Source organism: Schistocerca serialis, chromosome 2, assembly GCF_023864345.2.
Source record: "Schistocerca serialis cubense isolate TAMUIC-IGC-003099 chromosome 2, iqSchSeri2.2, whole genome shotgun sequence".
Classification (NCBI taxonomy): Eukaryota; Metazoa; Arthropoda; class Insecta; order Orthoptera; family Acrididae; genus Schistocerca; species Schistocerca serialis.
The window spans coordinates 326684258-326708352 of record NC_064639.1 but is presented as its reverse complement, the minus strand read 5'-3'; the positions used below and the strand labels follow the sequence as shown (position 1 = coordinate 326708352).

Here is a 24095-nt window from a genome sequence, read left to right as displayed (position 1 = left end):
TGTGCATCACAGTTGGTTTGGACATGGCTTAGTACAAACGGAGCTCCGTGCTCAAACTCACAGCTGTGCAACTTTCTTGTTGACCTGACAGTGCTGCGCTGCACTGGCCATGTAGCAGCACGAATTGAGGTGCGGCAGTCGGTAGCCAGTCACACTTGTAGCTAATAACGTGGTTACTCTCTCCTTGCAGTGACATTGTTTAAGTAAATTTGTTATTACTGCTGGTGTCCTAAAAATTACAAGTTATCAGAGAAGAGTAAATACGGAGAACAGAGCAGAGTGCTATTAAAGTGGTAGGAGCAATTCCTCTTTGTTGTGAGGAATGGAAAACAGGAAAGACTTTTCTCTTGGTTCTTAGTTGAGGAAAGCTATATTGTCATCATTAAAGGAAAAATTTCAAGGATAGAGCAGGGTTATGGCCTTCTTTACCAGAGAAGCAGATTTAACAATCAAAGCTGGCTTCATCATTAATGCCTGAGTTGTTTCTATTTCAGACCCTGAAAGTAAGAAACCAGAAAAAACTGGCTGACCAAATGGCCACTTCTAGACATACAATAGAGGGACGAGTTTGTGCTACGAGGGTAATCCCAAAAGTAAGGTCTCCTATTTTTTTTTATAAGTACATAGACCTGTTTATTTCTACAATGGTTTACATCAGTTTATAGCTTGAACATTTAGCTATTTTTTGACATAATCACCGTTCTGTCGATGCATTTTTGTAGACTCTGTGGCATTTTTGTATGCCTATGTCATACCAGCCCACCGCCATGCTGTTCAGAAAGTTATGAACTGGCATGATTGTTGATTGTTGCTTGGTGTCAGGTGTAAAGTGATACGCCCAGGTTTTGTCACCCGTGACAATTGAGTCCAGATAGTTGTCCTGTTTGGCTGCAAGGCGGTGAAGAAATGTGCGGGAAGCATCAACTCGTTTCTGCATGTTGTCCTCAGTCAGCATGCATGGCACCCATCTTGCACACACCTTCCGGTAGTTCAGTGTTTCCACTAAAATTCTGTGAGCGGTGCTTCGGGAAACCTCAGGAACCAACAGGCAGAGATCATCCAGGGTGATCCACCAATCTTCACACATGCTTTGCTCAACCTTCAACACTGTCTTCTCAGAAATTGATGGTCTCCCACTCCTTTGTTTGTCATGAATTTCGGTCCGACCAGCTGCGAACTCTCTACACCACTTATAAAAATTTTTGACATCCATGCAAGACTCACTATACACTTCCGTCAATTGGCGATGGATTTCAATTGGCGCAGTGCCCTTAGCATTCAAAAGCCGAATAACTGCGTGCAATTTGCACTTGGCGGTAAAATCCAACAGGAGCTCCATTTTCAATGGCTGCTAAGCCAAGACTGAGCGTCTCAGTGCGGCGTGCGCATGTTTACACACAGTGCGTGAAGCACTCTTCGTAACGGTGTGACCGACTGCCACATAAACTGAGTTCTGTACTTATAAGAAAATAGGAGACCTTAATTTTGGGATTACCCTTGTATTAGTCATAATACTGAAAGCAACTTGCAAAACAAAATGTAAGTGACCGCTCTGCAATGAATCTTGCTTTGGGATAGCCTACAGATGTCCAAGATAAACAGCAACTTGCCATATTAGTAAGATGTCTATCAAATGAATTGGAGGAAGTGGAAGAACTCTTAGACATAAACAAGATCTGGACGGTGTTTTAGTGAAACATTCAGTGCCTGCTGGGAAGACTGTCAATATTGCTACCCAGTAGTGGTGCACTGTCTATGACAGGTAAAAACCAAGGCCCTGTAGGACTTTGAATGCTGACATTACATATCCTGAATTCCTATCCGTCCACTGTGTTATTCATGGAGAACATTTAGCATCTGAATTTTCAACATCCACATGTTATGCAGGTGGTGCTAAAAATTGTCATCAGTAATGATGATATGTCTTGGTATTGTTTAGTGAGATGCCTATCAGTAGGTCTGATATCTGGGCTGATTTTTCCAATACTGGATTCAAACAAGCAACTTCTGCAAGAAAAAGAAACTCTTGCCCTCAACTAGATGAGCCACAGCAGCTGTTAGATATGATAATTTTTAGTGATGTTCAGCATTTCGTCGATGAAGAAAACAATACCGCATAACTGACAAATTGCCAAGTTTTCGTTTTTCAGTCAGATTATGTTGTTGACTGTACACGCATCTGCTCTTTTTTCCATAATGCCGAGTTTTTAATTATTTACCATGAAAAAATTATCTAAAACAATACCGCGTATGTGACACAGCAAATAAATAGATAGCAATACCGCAAAACTGTAGAGAATTAAATACCGCGTATCTGCAATCTATGGATACTGTAAACAGTACCACGTAAATACAAAAGCGCACGCAGCCACTGCACATTGTTACTGCCTTATTATGTATGTAACAGTGCTCGAAGGCGGTTCCATGCATGTAGCTTCATTCGCGATAATGGACAGCGATATAGATGACAAACTTTTTACTGAAGAAGAAATTGCTTCTCAGCTGAAATCAGCTTATGAAAGCGGGCAATCCGTTCAAAGGAAGTGTCATCACTTTTCTGCTCATGATAGGCAGGCAATATTTAACACATTTTGGGAAACCATGTCATGGGATCAGAGGAAGGTTTACGTTACCAACCCTCTGTACGTAATTCCAACCAAACTTCCAGGGAAGAACACTGGCGAATCCAGGAGAAAAGGGACGCTCATTTAACATTTGAAAAATGAGCTGGGGAAACATAAAGTATGCAAAAAGATGTTTCTCAGTACTCTTGGGATTAAAGAATGGGCTGTCTGATATTGGCTGGGTTATTCCACACATAGGATGAGTCCTGATACAGAATCGTCACAACCTTGAATCAAACAGACGAAGAACAAAGATGAGAGAACCTTCATGAAAGAATTCCTGGACTCTTCCAAAACTTCCGTCGCATTCCTGCAGGAAATCCTCCTCAAAGTAGTACTTTGAGCCTATTCTACAATCCAAACAAATGCTGTACGGACTCTGTGTGGAAAAATGTCATGCGGAGAAGGTTTCAGTTGGTTCAAATGGCTCTTAGCACAATGGGACTTAACATCTGTGGTCATCCATCCCCTAGAACTTAGAACTACTTAAACCTAAATAACCTAAGGACATCACACACATCCATGCCCAAGGCATGATTCAAACCTGCGACTGTAGCAGTCTTGCGGTTCCGGACTGAAGCACCTAGAACCGCTCAGCCAACGCGGCCGACTGCAGAGAAGATTTCATCATTAAGTTGGGCTACCTTCAGCTTGATTTTAGAAGATGGTAATATTAGCTTATTTTCCCCCAAGAAAGACCAGTGCGACTTGTGTTGTAGTTACATGCTTGGTAACTTGAGTGAAGACGTCTGGAAGCAACACACAGAATAGAAGTAGCAGTCAAGGATGCAAAAAGATGCTGGCAAGAAAGAAGCCCAGTAGAAGCTCTGCTCAGTGTACACCATGGACTCACAGGCCGTGAAAGTAGCTCCACTTTTAAGTGACAGTGCAGTTTATTATAAAACAAAGTTGGCTGTTCATAACTTCACTATGTATAATTTAGAAAGTCGTGATGCAGTATGTTACTGGTTCAATGAAACGCAAGGTGATTTGGTTGCATCTTGTTTTGCCTCTTGCATCGTGGACACCCCATCCAGAACGATTAAGGAAAATCCCATTCAAGTCATTCTGTATTCTGACGACTGCACATATCAGAACAGAAATGTGATATTATCAAATGCTCTTTTAAGATTAGCAATTGATACTGGAGTATTGATTACACAAAAGTTTTTGGAGAAAGGCCATTCTCAGATGGAATGTGACTCAGTTCTGACAGTTCCATTGAGTGCAAGCTTAGGACGTGAAGTTACACTTCCTAGCCAATATGCAATGATATCTAAAGAAGCGAGTAAAAAGCCACAGCCATACGAAGTCCATTACCTAGATTATCATCAACTACACAGAGAAAAGTTTTTGGCTGTATGACTCAATTAGGCCTGGAAGAGCTGTAGAAAAATGAGTCCACAGTTACCGATCTGAGGGCGCTACAGTACTGGCCAAATGGTATTACTTACTACAAGTGCTCTTTCAACGAGGTGTGACAAGAATTACCGAAGCGTCCGAGGAAAATTCTTGGAGATGTTTGCTTCCCGAAACTATACAAGGAAAGACTGAAAATCAAGAAATCCAAATGGGATCATTTACAACAACTTAAATCTGTTCTTCCTAAAGATTGTCATAGTTATTATGACAACATTCCTTATGAATGAACATTATCGTGGAGGTAACTGTGTGATGAGTATGAGTGCAGTGTAATTCTCTGTTGCTGCTTTGAGTGACGTTTAGGATTATTCTTGAAGAAATGTGCAGACATTACCGAAACTATGTAAACAGTATGTTTATTTAAAATGTTTCTATGAAATCTTTCAATAAAAAATGATTATTGCTCCAAAACATGTTCTTACTAGCCTTCTCAGCACCAAATATGAATGTAAATGTGTCAAGTTGCACCGGGAGACTGACAAACAAATACCACGTAAGCAACAGATCATGGCATAAATACCGAGACAATTCCGCGTATGTGCCATAATTAAGCTTTCTAAAGTTTTTTTAAAAAAAATCCAATATTTCCTCGTAGTGCTACGATGCAAATTTAGTGCCGCTGTGAAATATATTAGGCATTTTAGACAGTTTTTTGTCTCTCATGTAAAATTCTTATTTTGCTACTGACACGGTATTGTTTCTTCACCGACGATTTACAGATGCTCAACGCATCATTACAAGGAAGAGATAAACTTTTTTCTGATTTAGTGCGGTCTGTGTTCAGCTTTCGTAACAAATTGACTCTTTCGGAAATACCTTGAGACTAAAACATTCACTCATTTCATAAGCTTGAAGGAAATTGCTTAAAGTCTTCCCGTAGTTCAGCTCCAGTTTCGATTATTTAAGTAGAATGTCTGCCCATGCTGACCGTGCTCACCAATTATCACCCAGATTTCAAACAAATCACAGCAAAAGTAAACACTCTAAAAAGCATATCACAAATGTAACTTCCAGTTTCTTGTTGTGTAATAAAATAGTTCAGAACGTTATTTATAGTGTTTCTGCATTGATGTCAATTATTAGTCCCTTAAAAAATGCAGCTCACTTCGAAACAGTTCCGTAAGTTTGAGGGTCCCAAAGGTAATGTAAGAGGCCGGCCCTGTTGAATAGCAACGCATCTCAAAAGCATGGCCCCTCTTGCTTTCTCCTTGAATGCTGTACTCCAAATTTACATTCTCAGAAATTTCTTCCTCAAATTAAACCCTGTATTTATAACAACAAAAATAATCAATTATTCACAGTATATTGTAAATGGATAGATAAAAAATCTACTCACCAGGTGGTGACAGGAGAACACACACACACAAAAAGGTTTAGCTTTTACAAGCTTTCGGAGCCAGTGGCCCTTCCTCTCGTTGAAGGGGAAGGAAGAGGAGTGAAGAAAAGGACTGGAGAAGTTTTGGGAAAGGGATGCAGTTCAGGAAAGTCACCCAGAACCAAGGGTCAGGGGAGACTTACTGGATGGGATGAGAAGGAAAGCCTGTATTTGATAGCAGTAGACTTCTTTCAACCAATAATGCCCTTGCTTGTTGTTAAAAAATTTTGATGGTAATTTTATCTTTACTGTCATTATTTCTCCTCGTTATTACTTTTGTCTTTCTTTGGGTTACCCTCAGTTCATGTCCTTTACTCATTAGATTGTTCATTCCATTTAACAAGTCCTGCAGTTCTTCTTCACTTTTACGGGAATTAGCAATCTCATCAGCAAGTCCTAGCATCAATGTTCTTTCACCCTGAATTTTAATCGCATACTTCAACCTTCCCCTAATTTTATCATTGTTTCTTTGGGATATAAACTCGTCAGTAGTGTTGAAAGACTGTGTGAAAGACTGCATCCCTGTCTTACACCCTTTTTAATCTAAGCACTTTGTTCTATAGTCTTGCATTCTTATTGTTCCCACTGTTTCCCCCCTAGCTTACTGCTGTTGTTCTCAGACTTTTGAAGATCTTTCTCCGATTAACTTTGCCTTTTCTATGTTGACAAACATGTCTTCATTTATCTTGCTTCCGTTGTCAAGTGCAATATCTGACCTGCCTCCCTGATGTCTTCATCTTTCCTAAAGCCAGATAGATTGTCTCTGAAAGATCCTCAATTTTCTTTTCTGTTCTTTTGTCTGTTATTCTTGCCAGTAGCTTGGGTGTTGAGCTGCTAAGCCGATTGTGTGACATTACTCATTCGTATCTGCCATGGGTATCTTCAGGATTATATGGATGATACTTCTCTGAAAGTCTGACAGAATGTCTCACAACTCTTAATAGTTTCTACACACCAACTTGAATAGTCATTTGTGCTATTTCACCTCAATGACTTTATAAATTCCAAAGGAATGTTGTCTATTCCTTCTGCTTATTTGAACAAAGGTCTTCGAAAATACGTTCAGCTCTGGACCCCCTATGTCTTCCATCCCAAATTGACAACCCCCCCCCCCCCCCCCCCAAACACATCATCACAGAAGTCGTCTCCCTGTAGAGGCCTCCACTGTACACTTCCACCTATCCTCTTTCTCCTCTACATTTAACAGTGGAATTTTTATTGCACTCTTACTGTTTGCACACTTGCTATTAATTTGCACTAAAGGTTGTCTTGAGTCTTCTATATGCTGAATCAGGCCTGTCAATGATCATTTCTTTTTATCTTTCTTGAAATTTTTCCTGCAACGATTTCAGCTTGGCTTCTCTTCATTTGTCATTTGTTCCATGTAATGTCTCTATCTCTTCATCTTCTGAGTGCTTTGTCAGCATGTGTACCTAGACCATTGCTGTTGGTTTGCTGTCGATTCTGGTGTGAACAACCCTATCACTAAACTATTCACAGTAATTCACTCTTTGCCATAGATTCCTATTCATAACAAATCCTCTGTTGCTTTTGATATTACCCTATATTTGTCTGACCAGAATTTCGTATCTTCAATCCATTTCAGTTCACTGACCACCACTACATCTAGATTGGGCCTTTGTACTTCCCTGTTCAAAATTTCTAATTCCTCTAACACATGTGTAATATTACTTACTCTTCAGTATAATTCATCCTTTATAACAGGGCCGACCACGACGTGCCAAACAATATGTGAACCGTATGTGCAGGCTGAGGCTCAGTCTGTCTCAACATTGCTCAGTTCTTCCCAGAAGAACCTGATGCAGCACAACATTTCATTTAGTATTGCGGTGTGGCATTTTTTGATCAGCACAACTGTCTTGAGTATGACTGACAGAATCATGGGGTCAGAGCTGTTCACCCTTTGCTATTTGTTTGTGGTATGAAGCGCATTCAAAGGTTCAGTGGTTGTTTGCACAAAAAGAGGCAGTATAATGATCTATCATCACAAGCCTTTAAAACCGAATGAGAATGGCAGAAGGAAGGGATGAGAATGGGTACTGCAAATTTGTTGTGAAATGCCATTACAATACCATGCAGAAAAAAATTTAAAATTTAGTTGACAATGAAAGAGTAAAAAATAACAATGATCAACAGATGGGATTCATTGTTTTGTGCATGAAGAAGCACTTTGTGCTAAATTTGCAGACATGGAGAACGTGAAGAAATTTGTGGTACAAATAGTAAAATATACGCAGTTGCATTTATTATTCCACTGTCAGTTCCCACAGTTTTCAATGGAACTGAATGAAGAAGATGGAGACTTTATATATCAGTGCAAAGCACGTTGATTAAGTCAAGGGGTGTGCCTGAAACGATTTTTTTGAATTAAAACGATCTGTTGTTGAATTTATGAAGGGAAAAAGTGTCGGGAATGAAACTTAGAACATCCAGAATTGATTGCAGACCTCACATTTTAAATGAACTTCACTGCACACTGCCCACAGTAAGACATTGCAAACTGAGAAACAATTAATTTCTGATTTGATGGGGAAGCATTTAAAAAGAAAATCACTTTGTGGTAGGGGCAAATTTTGACAAGCATAGTCCAGTTCCCTAAGCTCACTGATGTTAAAATAAACACAAGATTTGAAGAATTTATTGTGGGTTTGAAAAAATTACAAGGTTAGTTTCCTAAATGTTTTGTAGACACTATGAGTCTTATATCTATTTTCAAACTGTTTTCACAACCATGTGCCGTTTCAGGTGAAAGTATCTTTCAGCATGCGCAGATGAATTGATTGATCTGCAGTGTAATTCCCATATTAAAGACAAATCCTCTTACGTTCAAACTGTCCAGGAAGTCTACATTGTGTAACTCAGAGTTTCAACGCCTCTATAATGAGGTTGCAAAAATACTATAATATTTAACTCAACATACGTGTGTGAAAGACCTTTTTTTGATTATGAAACTAAATAAGTTACGATTATGTGGCAACCTCAGTGTGAAAATATGTGAAATTGTCCTCGTCTCTCTGTATGCCAACACATTGTACCAGATGAAAATATTATGTCTTCATCACACCAAAAATAATTACATCATTCAGAAACTTGTTTTATATGTGATCTACGTTGTTGAGAAATTTGAAATTTAAAACCAGGTCATATGCAGTGTGGTTGCATTGCCATTTAAGTGCAGTGCGCCTTCATTTCCCCATCCTCACTCCCAGATAGCTTTCCTTGATGGTGAGGGATGGCACTCCTACCAAGGCATGGCTCACGAGCTGAATTCGTGGCCACCCCTGCTTTACATTGAGTGAAAGGGACCCCTGTATGGATAAAAGCGAAAATAAGAAAATGGTTTGCTCAAGGCAGTACTAAATATGAAGAAAATAAACTGTTCAAGAAAATATGCCATTATCTTGTTGTAAAAATACAGTACTGCTATACTGCAATATGTTGACAGAACATAGCCAGCAGACAGTTTTCTTTATTGGAAATTTCATTCCTTTGATTTTTGTATATTTTTTTCAATTGCAGGATAATCTTACTTCAGTGGGGCTCGTGGACACTTCTGGAGAAGATGATGTCCACATAAATGATCAACTTGTCCTTACGGGACATGCAAAGTTCAAATATGTAAGTTTTTAATTATTCTATACTACAATAAAAATTGTTACCTGTTCATTGTAGAAAGTCACAATACAGTGTATTTTCCTCTGTGTTAGTATTTTCAAAAAATCACAAATTTGGACAGTAAAGGAGGACGCCCTGCTGTAATTTTACTTTCATCAAAATTTTCTGTCCATGACTACCATAAAACGAGCAATGCCAAATATTGCTGCACTTACTGACTGACTACAGTCTCCACCTCTTGCCCAAAGATATAATTAATACTGCATAAAGTAGTCAGAATGCCAATTACAAAAATTAGATATTTTGAAACTTCCTATTTATTATTGTTTTATTGAAAATCTTTTTTAAATTATGAGTGAAACTGACAAAGAAACAGGGCAAGCAACTTGACCTCATATTTCAAGGAGGAAGGAGGGAGATGTGTGAGATATTAGCCCCAGAAATCAATCCCACATGAAAATTTGGGCCAAAATTCTGATAGTATGCAGGTATGACCACCTTAAAATACTTTTCCATACACAATTTGTTTCATCCGTTCTGCCTCACAGCAGCTGCCAAATCCCCAATTACTAAGTACTATACATTAGAGTGACAACCAGAACTGTCCTATTTTAACACTATTCTCATATTGAGATTGCATGCTCAAAATCAAAATGAATAAGCCTTAGCAACTGAAGAATTATTGTGAAATGAAGTTAGTGAGTTTCAATTTACAATTTAATCATGCCAGTGACATTGAAGATAGCACATCTCCTGCATTTAACAGTGTTAGTTTTAAAATCCAAAGAAAGTGACACACACCAGCACTGTTAATAATTAAATAGCGACACACTACTACTTTAATGACACATGCATTTGTTTCATTCATTTACACTACATTTGTGTATGGTCACATAATAATGTTCAGATCAAAGAAAGAAATCTCTGGCACCAGCTGCAGGTTAGAAACTGCACACTTTGACATAACTAACAAAGCATTTTACTCATACCAATGCCAAAACAGTATTTCAAAACCTCTTACCTCATTGTACAGTACTTCGCGTTCAGGCATGGGGCAGCTGCAAGTGGGGTGGACCGAATGACAAACAGCCAGCAATCAAAAGTTTAAACGCTCTACTTTTACTAGGGCATAACTGTGTACTATCAGAATTATGACAAAACGAAATATATGTTGTTTCCTTACTACTACTACTACTAGTAGTAGTAGTGGTAGTAGTAGTAGTAGTAGAAAACACATGGCACTTAAGACAATCTTATTCAAAGTTTTCAGTACTTCTTTATCTTGAAACTCTTGACAAACATTCCTATTCTTGAGGTGTAGAAAGAGATAAAAGTCAGTGGGTGAGATAACAGGAATATATGTGGGTGTATTAAAACATCATCACGCATTGTATCTCAACTGTTGGATCATTCTTAACTGAGATAAATCTTCAGACAATAAAGTATTTTTAGGTGTACCCCAAGGGCATGTTACAGGACCATTGTTGTTCGCAGTACACACAAATGATGTAGCAGATAACATCAGAAGCTCTGTGAGGCTGTGCACAATCTACACTATTGAATATAGAAAAATTACAGTGCCAGAAAATGGTAGCAATATGCGAAAGAACTGTGGAGGAATGGTGATTGGTACAGGGATTGGGAAATTATCCTATTATAAACAAAATTAATGTATCAAACAATGGAAAATCCAGGATGGAATGTAAGAATATTATGAGAAGGATAGTTGCTACTCACCCTATAGCAGAGATGCTGCACAAAATAAGCTTTCGGCACAGTTCTTTGCCAAAATCTTATTTTGTGACAGTCTTTTGGTTGTGCCTATCTGTGACTCAGCATCTCCACTACATGGTAAGTAGCAACTGTCCTTTACATAATATTGTTAAAATTTTAAAGTATATGACATAAGTAGGCAGAAATTCCTGTTAGTGTATGATTACATGATCACTGAAACAGTTGCTAGAAATAATCATATCCATTAAATATTAGTGAATATGTGAATGGTGGTAGGACTGCAACATAAAACTAACTGAAGAAAAGGCAGATGCTAGACTGAGATTCATTGGGAAATCCTCAGGAAGTGTAGTCACCTCACACAGGAGCTACACTATGTGATCAAAAGTGTCCTGACACTTACAAAAACGTACGTTTTTCATAGTACATGCAGTGTGCTGCCACCTACTGCCAGGTACTCTATATCAGTGACCTCAGTAGTCATTAGACTTTATGAGAGAGCAGAATGGGGCACTCCGCGGAATTCATGGACTTCGAGCGTGGTCAGGTGACTGGGTGTCACTTATGACATACATTTGTATCATCTGCCATTCCCCAAGATACTTCCCAGCACCTGATTGAACGTATGCCTGCGAGAGTGGAATCTGTCATCGAGGCTAAGGGTGGGCCAACACCATATTGAATTCCAACATTACTGATGGAGGGCACCACAAACTTACGTCATTTTCATCTAGGTGTCCCGATACTTTTGATCACATAGTGTAGCTTATAAAAGACCCATCTGATCTATATTCGAGTATTTCTCATCAATCTGATACTGTTACCAGATAGGATTGATAGAACAAATAGAGAATATACGAAAAAGAGCAGTATGTTTCATCACAGCATTGTTCAGTAAGAGTTAGTCAACACAAAGATGCTCATCCAACACCAGTAGCAGGCATTAAAAGAGAGGTAGTGTGCATCACAATATGGTTTACTGTTAAAATTCCGAGAGTGTACTTTCCTATAGATACGCATACAGGAAAATTAAAGACACATTTAGAGGAAAGAGACCTACCTGTTTGAATATCAAGAGCTCATTTGGAAAACCAGTCCTAAGCAAAAAAGAGAGAGGTGGAAGGAGTAGATAAGGTCTGTACAAGGGCAATGTACTGGAGGGCAACATTATGGAAATGGAAGAGGATGTAGATGAAGATGGAATGGGAGATATGATACTGCGTGAAGAATTTGACAGAGCACCTAAGGACCTAAGTCAAAACAAGACCCTGGGAGTAGACAACATTCTATTAGACCTACTAATGGCCGTGGGAGAGCCACCCATGACAAAACTCTCTGGTGAGAAAGATGCATGAGGCAGGCAAAATACCCCAGACTTCAAGAATAATATTATAATTGACAGGTGTGAAAATTACCGAACTGTCAGTGTAATAAGTCACGGCTGCAAAGTACTAACATGAATTCTTTGCAGACGAATGGAAAAACTGGTATAAGCTGACCTTGGGGAAGATCAGTTTGGATTCCGTAGAAATGTTGGAACTCACGAGGCAATACCAACCCTACAACTTACCTTAGAAGATAGATTAAGGAAAGGTAAACCTATATTTCTAGCATTTGTAGACTTAGAGAACACTTTTGACAGTGTTGACTGGAATACTCTTTTTCAAATTCTGAAGGTGGCAGGGGTAAAATGCAGGGAGCGAAAGGATATTTAAAATTTTTACAGAAACTAAATGGCAGTTATAGGAATTGAGGGGCATGAAAGGGAAGCAATGGTTGAGAAGGGAGTGAGACCAGGGTTGTAGCCTGTCTCCGATGTTATTCAATCTGTATATTGAGGAAGCACTAAAGGAAACAAAAGAAAAATTTGGAGTAGGACTTAAATTCCACGGAGAAGAAATAAAAAACTTTGAGGTTTGCCGAAGACACTGTAATTGTGCCAGAGACAGCAAAGGACCTGGAAGAGCAGCTGAAAGGAATGGACAGTGTCTTGAAAGGAGGATGTAAGATGAACATCAACAAAAGCAAAATGAGTATAATGGAATGTAGTCTAATTAAATCAGGTGATACTGAGAGAATTAGATTAGGAAATGAGACACTTAAAGTAGTAAAGGAGTTTTGCTATTTAGGGAGTAAAATAACTGATGATGGTCAAAGTAGGAAGGAAATAAAATGTAGACTGGCTATGGCAGGGAAAGCGTTTCTGAAGAAGAGAAGTTTGTTAACATCAAGTATAGATTTAAGTGTCTGGAAGTCTTTTCTGAAAGTATTTGTATGGAGTGTAGACATGTATGGAAGTGAAACATGGACAATAACTAGTTTATACAAGAACAGAATAGAAGCTTTCAAAATGTGGTGCTACATAAGAATGCTGAAAATAAGATGGGTAGATCACGTAACTAATGCTTATATACTGAATAGAATTAGGAAGAACAGGAATTTGTGGCACAACTTGACTAGAGGAAGGGATCGGTTGGTAGGACATGTTCTGAGGCATTAAGGGATCACCAACTTAGAATTGGAGGTAAGCATGGAGGGTAAAAATCATAGAGGGAGACCAAGAGACAAATACACTAAACAGATTCAAAAGAATGTAGGTTGCAGTAGTTATTCAGAGATATAGAGGCTTGTGCAGGATAGAGCAGCATGGAGAGCTGCAATCAAACCATTCTCTGCACTGAAGACCACAATAACACTGGACTGAAGACCACAACACCACCACTTTCTTATAAGATTCAGTCAAAATATTCCTTCCTCCTACATATATGTTATGAAAGGACCACAAGTGTAAAGAAGAGAGATTCAAGCCCATGTGGGTGCCTAATAACACTTGTTATTTCCACACACCATTCACAGCTGGAACAGGGAAAGGAGCTAATGACAGTATACATAAAGCACTCTCCGCCACTTGAGAAGTATAGTGGTAGTTGTAGATGAGGGGCAATGCTATAGAAGTGTGTCCCTATGAATTGTTGTGTATCAAGACAATTTCTGACGTAAAATTATTTCTTATGTTCTAAATGGCACATTTCAAGTGCTAAAGTTTCGATTGTACACTTCAAAATGTTATTAATGGTCTAATCTCCATACAATTCATCAAGGGCGCACTATTGTAGTCCTTAAACTGAATTGTCGTGGATGCGGATTGTATTCATTTGAACTTGTTTTTCTTTGATGACTTTCACTACTGACTGACTGACTGACATTATTTCATAGGCTGCATTTAATTTTAATTTAACTTCACTTGACCATGTGTTACTGGTGAAACACTGTAATTATTGTGCAATAAAACATACTATTTTCGCCTATGTTTTACAACTTCCCATTCTATGCACCCTGTGCCTGGGATTACAAGCCTATTTGCTAGTGTTGCTATTTCTGGTGATATTAATGTTTCCTTCGAAACAAAAAACTCTGCAGCTGCTAATGAAGTTGAGCGGTAATATGAAAGACATGAAGATCTTACAGTATGCTTCAAAAAATCAAATAAGATACATTGATGGTGTGTAACTAATGGATTACAGTTTCTCATTACTCATTGTTTCATCACCTTGTCTTCAGAGACATCCACATTCTGTGTCTGCTTCTTATGTATTTTGTTGCTACATATGATAGAGTTGAAGCAGGATGATGAGATGGCAGAATAGCCATGGTGGTAATAATTGTGTGTTGTGGGAAATCTGAGCCATATAGTTAACAAACACTTCATTGTTTGTAAAACATTGTGAGTTAAGGAGATTGGTCATATATATATATATATATATATATATATATATATATATATATATATATATATATAAAATAGAGGGAAACATTCCACGTGGGAAAAATATATCTAAAAAGAAAGATGATGAAACTTACCAAACAAAAGCGCTGGCAGGTCGATAGACACACAAACAAACACAAACATACACACAAAATTCTAGCTTTCGCAACCAATGGTTGCCTCGTCAGGAAAGAGGGAAGGAGAAGGAAAGACAAAAGGATATGGGTTTTAAGGGAGAGGGTAAGGAGTCATTCCAATCCCGGGAGCGGAAAGACTTACCTGTCCTTTTTTCCCCCTAAGGTAAGTCTTTCCGCTCCCGGGATTGGAATGACTCCTTACCCTCTCCCTTAAAACCCATATCCTTTTGTCTTTCCTTCTCCTTCCCTCTTTCCTGACGAGGCAACCATTGGTTGCGAAAGCTAGAATTTTGTGTGTATGTTTGTGTTTGTTTGTGTGTCTATCGACCTGCCAGCGCTTTTGTTTGGTAAGTTTCATCATCTTTCTTTTTATATATATATATATATATATATATATATATATATATATATATATATATATATATATATATTAAAAAACCAGTAATTGTTGACAGTTTTAAAGGGGGCAGTAGGCAATGATTGACTGAAGCAAGGAATGGAATTCAATAAAAGATGAATAGCTAACTTTGAGAGAAGGATGGAATGGGCAAAATTACAAGGGCTAGTACAAGTTCTTGGTAACAGATAAATTATTGAATTGCATCATAAGGAAAATTCAGCCGAGAAAACTATATAATTGTGAGACAGTTTTGCTAGCCAATACTTCGCCTTCCAGAGGTGAAATATTTAATACTGATAATACACACATAAAAGAACACAACACGAGTTTTTGGGATTATTAATTTCTTCCTGAATGACCAAAGAGGATTGGAAAGGTCGCTGTGACCCACAAGATGAAAGATAATCTTGTTGAAAGATCTTTCCCTAAAACCAAAGAAAAATGTGGTCATGTATAAGCTGATAAAGGAACTGAAATTAAGGGAACAAAGCGAAACAAAAAATTATGAAGTCAGTTTCCAAATGTGTATTTATTAAAGAAGATATGGAAGTTCTGCACAAGTTAATTCTCAAACCACTGCAGAGGTGGGTGATACGGACATTAGTGTCTGTTGTGTTGAGTTTCAGTTGAAATCATTTAAGTTAAACAAGACTTAGTGGAAATCCTGTCAGATTCTATATAGAATTTGCAGCGTAGACATTGCCTACATTAACCATATTGTGCCATAGATCCCCTTAAAGAAAGTGCTCAGTGGTTGGTAAAAAGCAAAGGTCACAGTTGCCTGCAAGAATAGTAGCAGAAGCGATACACACGACTCTCATCCTGTCTCATTGACATCCGACATCCATCTGTTGTTGAATCATAGACCATATTCCCAGCTCAAACCCAGTGAAGTATCATGAACAGAATTACTTCTCCTATGGCAACCAGTTTGGATTCTGTAAGCCTAAATTGTGCAAAACCTACTTTGCACTTTTCTCACATAACATTTTGAAAGCCCAAGGTATGGGTAATTACGTACTTGCAGTATGTCTTTGCTTCCAAAAACCATTACTCTCAGTACTACACATGTATTAACAAAGGTAAGATCATATAGGATTTGTTGTTGTGGTCTTCAGCCTTAAGACTGGTTTGATGCAGCTGTCCATGTGCAAGGTTTTTCATCTCTGAATAACCACTGCAACCTACATCATTCTGAATCTGCTTGCTGTATTCATCTCTTGGTCTCCCTTTATGATTTTTACGTCCCGCACTTTCTTCCAATACTAAATTGGTGGTCCCTTGATGTGCAATACTAAATTGGTGATCCCATGATGTGTCAGAATGTGTCCTATCATCTGATCCCTCCTTCCAGTTAGGCTGTGTCATAAATTTCCTTTCTCCCCAATTCAATTCAGTGTCCTCATTACTTAAGTGATCTACCCATCTAATCTCCAGCATTCTTCTGTAGCATCACATTTCAAACGCTTCTATTCTCTGTATCTAAACTGTTTATCTTCCATGTTCCACATCCATATATGCTACACTCTATACAAATACTTTCAGAAAAAGGCTTCCTAAGACTTAAATCTACATTTGATATTAACAAATTTCTCGTCTTCAGAAATGCTTTTCTTGTCTTTGCCACTCTACATTTTATATCCTCTTTACTTCGGCTGCCATCAGTTATTTTGCTGCCCAAATAGCAGAACTGATGTCCTGTTAAGTTGGTGCATAAGTTACTAGCATTTTTCCGTAAGTTTAACAAACACAACATATACATATAACATGAATAATATATTCCCCTACCCTATTTACAGCTGCCTGTCAGTACTTGGGTCACTTTTCCATTCTGAAACGGTGGTTTTGAGGCAAAGACCATGTCAAGCAATGTTCAGAACACAGTTTCATCCAGAAAGGAAGTTGCTTGTAGGTTGTTTGACAGGGAGTGGAAAAGGTGAAAATCTGAGGGCACAAGATCAGGTAAATAAGGCGGGTGTGGAATGGCGTCCAAACGAAACTCCTGTATGGTGTTGTTTGTGAGTCTGTCGGAATGTGGGTGGGCATTATTGTGGAGTAGCATCACTTTTTGCAGTCTTCCTGCTTGTAGTTCTTGGATTGCATCTGCGAGCCATCTCAGTTCTTGGATGGTTACCCTCTGGGGAAGCAATTAGTAGTATGCCACACCATTACTGTTTCCCCAGATGTATAACATTATCTTTTGTGGATGCATGCATGTCTTCATATGGGGAGTTGAGTTGCTGCTTTGTTTGGACTCACATTCCTTTCTTTTCATTATGTTAGCATAGAGGTACAATTTCTTTCACCAGTAACAATACTGGGTAGGAGTGGGTGGTGCCATTCATGAGCCAATTGATGATGAGCACGCAGAGATGTTTGTAAGGCCACCCGCTGATTTTTGTAATTTTGGCTTAGAGCTTGCTGCACTCATACACCCATTTTTGAGCCTTCCCCATTGCATACAAAAATCGCACGATGGTGGAATGATCACAGTTCATCACATTTGCGATTTCTTGAGTACACTGACGTAGATCAATGTGTGTTTAAATGATATTTATCAAACCCCAAAGGTCTTCCCCAAATGTGAGGAGTCACTAATGTCAAAACAATATTCCTTAAAATGAGAAAGCAATTTCCTTCCTGTGCTTTGTCCAATGGCTTTATGCCCTTACATGGCGTGAATGTTTCTGGCTACCTCCACTGCCAATTATCCTACAAAAGTCTATTTCCAAATTTCAAGAACCAGTATTAAATGCATAGAGATTTCTTCAGACTCCTATTAATCACTCCCATAGGGACCATGTCATGAGATTAGGCAAGTTACAGGGCACACCAAAGTTTTAAGCAATCGTTTTTCTTGCACTCTGTATGTAATTGGAGTGGGAAGAAACCGTACAGTGCTAAGTACCCTCTGTCATTCAGTTTGAAGTATCTTAGGAAGTACGTATGAATTTGTGAACAAAGACCTACCTGCTTTCAGGCTGAGTGGTGGAAAGAGATGAAGGGGGAGGTGCCAGGTAGGTACAGTAAGTAGAGAAATTTGTGTGTCTAAAAAAGATAGGCGTGTGAAGCATACAACTGCTTCCACCGTTACTTCGATGAATGATCTCTCCCAAAACCAGAGAAAATTCTGGCCCTGTATAAAATCACTTAGTGGGTCAAAGGCTTTATCTAGTCACTTGTCAACCAGTGAGGTATAGCAGTAAAAAGCTAAAGTCTTAAATTTCTCACTTAAAAAGTCATTCACACAGGAGGATCGTACAGACATCCTTTGTTTAAATGGTTTGCAGACTTCCATATAGAACATCGATGTAGGCATCCCTAGCATTATGAAATGCCTTGAAGAAAAAAATCTATTGTCACACAAATAATGTGGATTCAGAATACACCATTCTTGTGAAACACAACTAGCTCTTTTTTCACACGAAGTAATTTGTGCCATCTGCAAGTGATCTCAAATTGTTTCCATGTTTTGAGATTTAGAGAAAGCTTTTGACACTGTTCCTCACAAATGGCTTCTCATCAGATTTTGTACCTATGCAGCATTGTCTCACCTGTGCCACTGAATTCGTGATTTCCAGTCAGAAAAATCATAATTCATAGTAACTGACAGGAAGTTGTGTATTGAAATCAAAGTTATAGCTGTGGTTCCCTTAGGAAGTGTTATAGACCTGTGTTGCTCTTAATCTATATAAACAAATTAGGAAACAATTTGAGCAGCCCTCTTAGATTGTTTGGAGATAACATTGTCATTTATCGTGTTTAGTCAACAAAAGGTCAAATTGAATTGCAAAATGATTTAGACAAAGTTTTTTCTTGATGCAAAAAGGGCAATTGACTCTGACAATAAAAATTATGAGATCCTCGTAAGTATTTAAAAACTTATTATTTTAGATTACATGATACATAAAATAAAGGTTATAAATTCAACTTAATACCCAGGGATTAGAATTATGGATGACATAAATTGAAACCATCACCAGAGACTACGTTTTGTTTACATAACACTTAGAAGATGCAACAAATGTACTAGAGAGACTACCTGTACTATGCCTGAAGTATTGCTGCACATTGTAGGATCCTTACCAAATAGGGCCAGTGATGTACGTCAAAGGAGGACAAAACTGCAGCATTTTTCATTGTGGTGAGATCTTTTCTTGAAGTTACAATCATCAGCTTTGTCCTTTGAATGCCAGAGTACGTAATGACTCAAGTACACAGGAAAAAGTGACTTCATTATAAAGTAAGAGAAATCAGGGTTCATATGAAAAGATACAGGTGTTCACTTTTTCGTCATACTCTTAGAGAGTCAAAATGTCGAAATATAGTCTGGAAGTAGTTCTGTTAACCCTCTGCCAAACCCTTAAGTGTGACTGGAGAATAGTCACACAGATTTTTAAATGGACACAACACTGTAACACTCCTTCCATATGAAGAGAAAATATGCAGGTTGGTGGAAATCCTTTACTCAGAACATCACTTTGCAGATAAAGCCAGTTACATATGTAGCCAGTGATGCTGATGTCGTATCATGAAATCAGCTGTATGAAACCATCACATGAGTAAAAAATAGCTGTTCATTATGTCCTGTGGCAGATTTTTTAACAGTAAAGTAACTATTTTTCAAAACTATCAGTATTTAACTGTGATGTAAATTTGAACTCACGGCTTACTACAGTTTTCACAAAATGCAGTGATGTATTTTCTGCATTAAAAATTAATAGTTGTTATTTTTCAAGTCTCCTGCTGTCACTGAAGAAAATGAATTTTCATTATGTGGATTCACTTTAATGTATTGCTGTTTCTTGTTACAGCCATTTTCTTTTGAAGACTGTAATTTTTCTTTTTTGCAGATGATCTGTAAAGTCACATTTACCATTGAGTGTTATTTGTCTCGTATTCTAGGATCCACCACAGAAATCAACTGATGTCTCCATTGGCAAAAGTGAACTTGAGTTATCAAATAATGATTTTGAAATGAATACTTGGAAATCAGATGGAACAACTTTTCATGCCGAGGAGTTCACAAATGGTGTTGACAGTTGTCTTGTGCCAAGTACTGTTACAGCATCTGCTTGTAATAAAGGGAAAGGGCCTTTACCTTTCAGTGGTTCCAAAAAAGATGTAAGAAAACTACATTGCGATTCATTTGTTGTGGAGATGAGTTTTGAAACCCTTGTCATTTTTATTTTCTAAAGAGTTGTATTCACTACTAATGGTTTTTTGTTTCATTTTCTAGGATAAGCTGCAGAACTCACCTGCTGTTTCCATTGAACTGGGATTTCCAAACAATTTTGAAACAAATCATTGGAAATCAGAAGGAAAAACTTCTTATGGGCAGAAATTTACAAATGGTGATGATTGCTCATCTGTGTCGAGTACTGTTACAATACCTACATATGATAAATGGAAAGGGCCTGTATCATTCTTTGGTGCCGATGTGAAAGAACGAAATATAGAACCAGAAAAAAAGAGTCAGCCTGGAACTACCACTTTAACCGATGGATCGGCAAATAAGTGGTATGAGAAGGCTTTTTGTACAAGTTCAAGTGGTACCAAGGTCTCAGAAATTGGACATTCACCATCTAAGGAAGATATTTCGAAAGTTTGGGGAGCACCACTTATAATACCCACCTCTATTTGCTCTTCTCCCAGCACTTCCAGTGAAGGCGATACATCTCTAAATCTAAAGAAAATTCCAAATACATGGAAAGATGTCAAATATTCAACACTGTTTGACTCAGATCATCTTAAAAGAAATACTGGAAGTGTACAGTTAGGTAGTAAAATGCAGAATGCTTCAACATGTGATGCAAAAGAATTACCATCACGTAACAGTGTTTCACCACGGTCAGGCAATGCCCAGACTGGTAGCAGTCATACTACTTTTGTGCCAGATAACAGCCAGAATGAGAGTCCTCATGCCGCCACAGCACCTCGTAATAATAGTAAAGATACATCTTTTGCACATCATGGTTTGTATGCACATAATATGTGGAACCTCGGTAATATTAGCGTCAGTCCTCCATGGATCGCTTCTGGGAATCGTCCAGTTGTCAGTGGTGTATCAGCATTAGTACAAGCAGGACAGGCATCGTGGTTTCATCCAGCCCAAAACACACAACAGTTCCCCCTGACACCTATTGTTGGCGTAACACCTATTCCACCTCCTGGCTTTACCCCGATCCAAAACCCATTTGTGGCCTTTACTACATCTCGATTACCTGCTGTTGTTGATCCACGATTGTCAATACTGGATGGAGCATTTGTGTATCAGCACCAAAATAATCCATGGATTCCAAGATTTAGTGAAGCAAAATCTGCTCCGAATCATAGGTCCTTTCCAAATTCTGCAGGACCATTTTCTACTGGTCTTAATAATTCGGGGAAATTTGCCAGTCCTACACCAGATATTTGTGAGATTACTCAGTCCACTGAGGATTTATTGAATATAGAAGACTGTTCAACAGGCATAATAGATGCAGAACAAGAGTTGGAATCTAATAAAATAACTGTAATAAATCAAGAAGTTAAGCCCTGTGGAATAAGTCAGTGCACTCAGACAACTTTGGATGGTGAAGTTTTGGAAGATAATCTTAAACACCATGCTCAGAGATCAGAGAGAATAACTTCAGAGACTGTCAGAGAGGTCGTTGATGGAAGTAGAATTGGTGATAACAAAGAGGCAAATATGGCTAGTGATTACAATAGGAAGTTTGAAAATGAACACAAATCGCCAGATGTCTTTGTGTTTAGTGCAAATTCTTTGGAAGCAGCTCAGAGTGCAGAAAATTGTACCATTACAGAACAAGACTCAGAACCTACAGTCAAGATTGATTTTGAGACTCTGTTATCCAGAAGTTTAAAAAAACTTGAAATTGATTCATCTCTTGGGTCTACTGTCCCATCTAAGTCAACAGTTACCAGTACTTGGACGACTCAGAACTCTGTGGAAAATGATAAACTACACTCATGTTCTGCAGAAACTTCTAGCAAAGATGAAGATATCACCAGGTAAATTCCTTACACTTAGACCCTAGTTGAGACAATTCCTTTATAACATAAAATGGTTGCTGTGATCCCTGAAAGATTATTTCGCTCTGGGTAGAGAAGATGGTGAACTGAAACTTTCTGACAGATCAAAAATTTGTGCAAACTGGAACCCAGTGTCTTTTGCAGACAGTGTCTCTACTCACTATGTTGCCCAGAAGTGCCTCTCGATTTTTCTTTCGGCATCAACCTGTCTCTCTTTCTTCCTTAATAACCTCCACAGTGTTCTTCTGTACATCTTGCTGGAGAAACAAATTTGTGGCAAAGGACATTTTGGAGATTATCACAACTTATTGATTGAATCTAAAATAATTTTTTCATTCGGCATTGAGTGAGTGTGAAGATAAATTTTGATAGGCCAGGGACTGTGGTGGAGTCGTAGCATATGGCATATTATTTGATCTGCCAGGAAGTTTCAGATTGATTTACACAGTGATATCATTATGATCCAATATTGGAATTACCCTCATCATCAGAATTATGAAGCTCCTTATTAGATACGTCTTAGTGTTTATGAATACAGACTCTTGTAAAATATGAAACAAGGATTTGACATTTGTTACTGAAATTGGCTTTAGCCATCATGTATCATAGAATTGCATTTTTCTGTAAGCCTGCATAAAATTATCCTAACAAATAGAGAGTAGTGTATAACATTTTCCAAAAGTAATTCAGACAATTGTCTACTTTGTCTGGATGACTATAAAATAAAAGGGCAAAAAAATGTAAATAGAGAACCCCAATCAGTTTCTAGGCTAGATTAATAAAAAAAATAGCAAGATGGTGGTTTTAATGCTTCAGTAATTCTACCTAGTGTGTCCCCCCCCCCCCCCCCACACACACACACACACACACACACACACACTTGAGTACAACACACAGAATGTCTGTGAAACTGTCAGAAAAGTCCTTCTCTGGGGTGTTGTTCAATTCAGGGGTCACGTTGGCTTGAATGTTGGATATATTATCGAAGTGTTGATCCTTTACATGAATGTTTGCACTTCGCATTTTGTGATGGGTTCTTGTTGATAACACATGTTCTCATCAGTTTTTTTTTACCAAGTCGCAGCAGGCATTCCCATGTCATTTGTTGACAGTCTGGAGAATGTTTTTAACTCTTGATATAGAGCTGTTATTCCATTGCAATCTGTGACACTGCAACGTTCACACAATAAGGTTGCACAACCATTGCTTAACAATGCCTGCTCACAGCTGACTTATCAAATGCAGTTTACAGTTGTTAGTTCCTGTTGCCACCATAGTTCCTGCACCGACATTACTAAGCCACAATTTCTATATTTAGTTTTAAACAATACTTAAGTTGGTGTAAGGAGTGACACTGCTGGGAATTGGATGACTGGAAATGAGTGATTTGAAGTGAAGAATCACGCTATACCCTGTTGCAGTCAAATGGAAGGGTATGGGTTGGGTGAACAGCTGGAGAACATTACCTGCCATCATGTGGAGTGCCAACAGTGAAAAACAGAGGAAGTGTTTCCATGATATGGGGGTGTTACTCCTGGTTAGGGTATGTTCCCCTTACTGTGATTAAGAAAATGCTACAGGCAGATGAATGTGAACACATTATACAGTATTGTGTACTGAATACAGTAGAGGAGCAGTTTGGAGACCATGACTGTTTGTATCAGCATGACATTGCACCCAGTCATAAAGCAGTATCTGTGAGATAATGGTTTGTGGACAGTAACATTACCTGAAATGGATCAGCCTGCCCAGGGCCTCCCCTTAACCCAATGGAATACCTTTGTGATAAGTGTGAACACGGACTTCTCTCCAGACCACAGAGTCCTACATCACTACCTTCTCTGGTTTTAACTCTTGAGGAAGTACGGGCTGCTATTTCTCCACAGACACTTCATTGAATGTGCCCCCAGCAGAGTTCAAGCCATCATAAAGGTGAAAGAGTGACATACCCCATATTAATGTGCAC

At 38.4% G+C, this 24095-nt stretch overlaps 1 protein-coding gene across 1 annotated transcript in view; it reads left to right on the top strand.

Annotated features, from left to right (window-relative positions):
• The window catches only part of LOC126457138 (uncharacterized), a 288468-nt gene that overhangs the window by 223943 nt on the left and 40430 nt on the right, over positions 1 to 24095 (top strand). Inside the window, exons 14-16 of the mRNA XM_050093206.1 lie at positions 8962 to 9060; positions 20000 to 20218; positions 20334 to 22108. Coding sequence (XP_049949163.1) covers positions 8962 to 9060; positions 20000 to 20218; positions 20334 to 22108 — 2093 coding nt within the window. The remainder of the gene's footprint in view (positions 1 to 8961; positions 9061 to 19999; positions 20219 to 20333; positions 22109 to 24095) is intronic.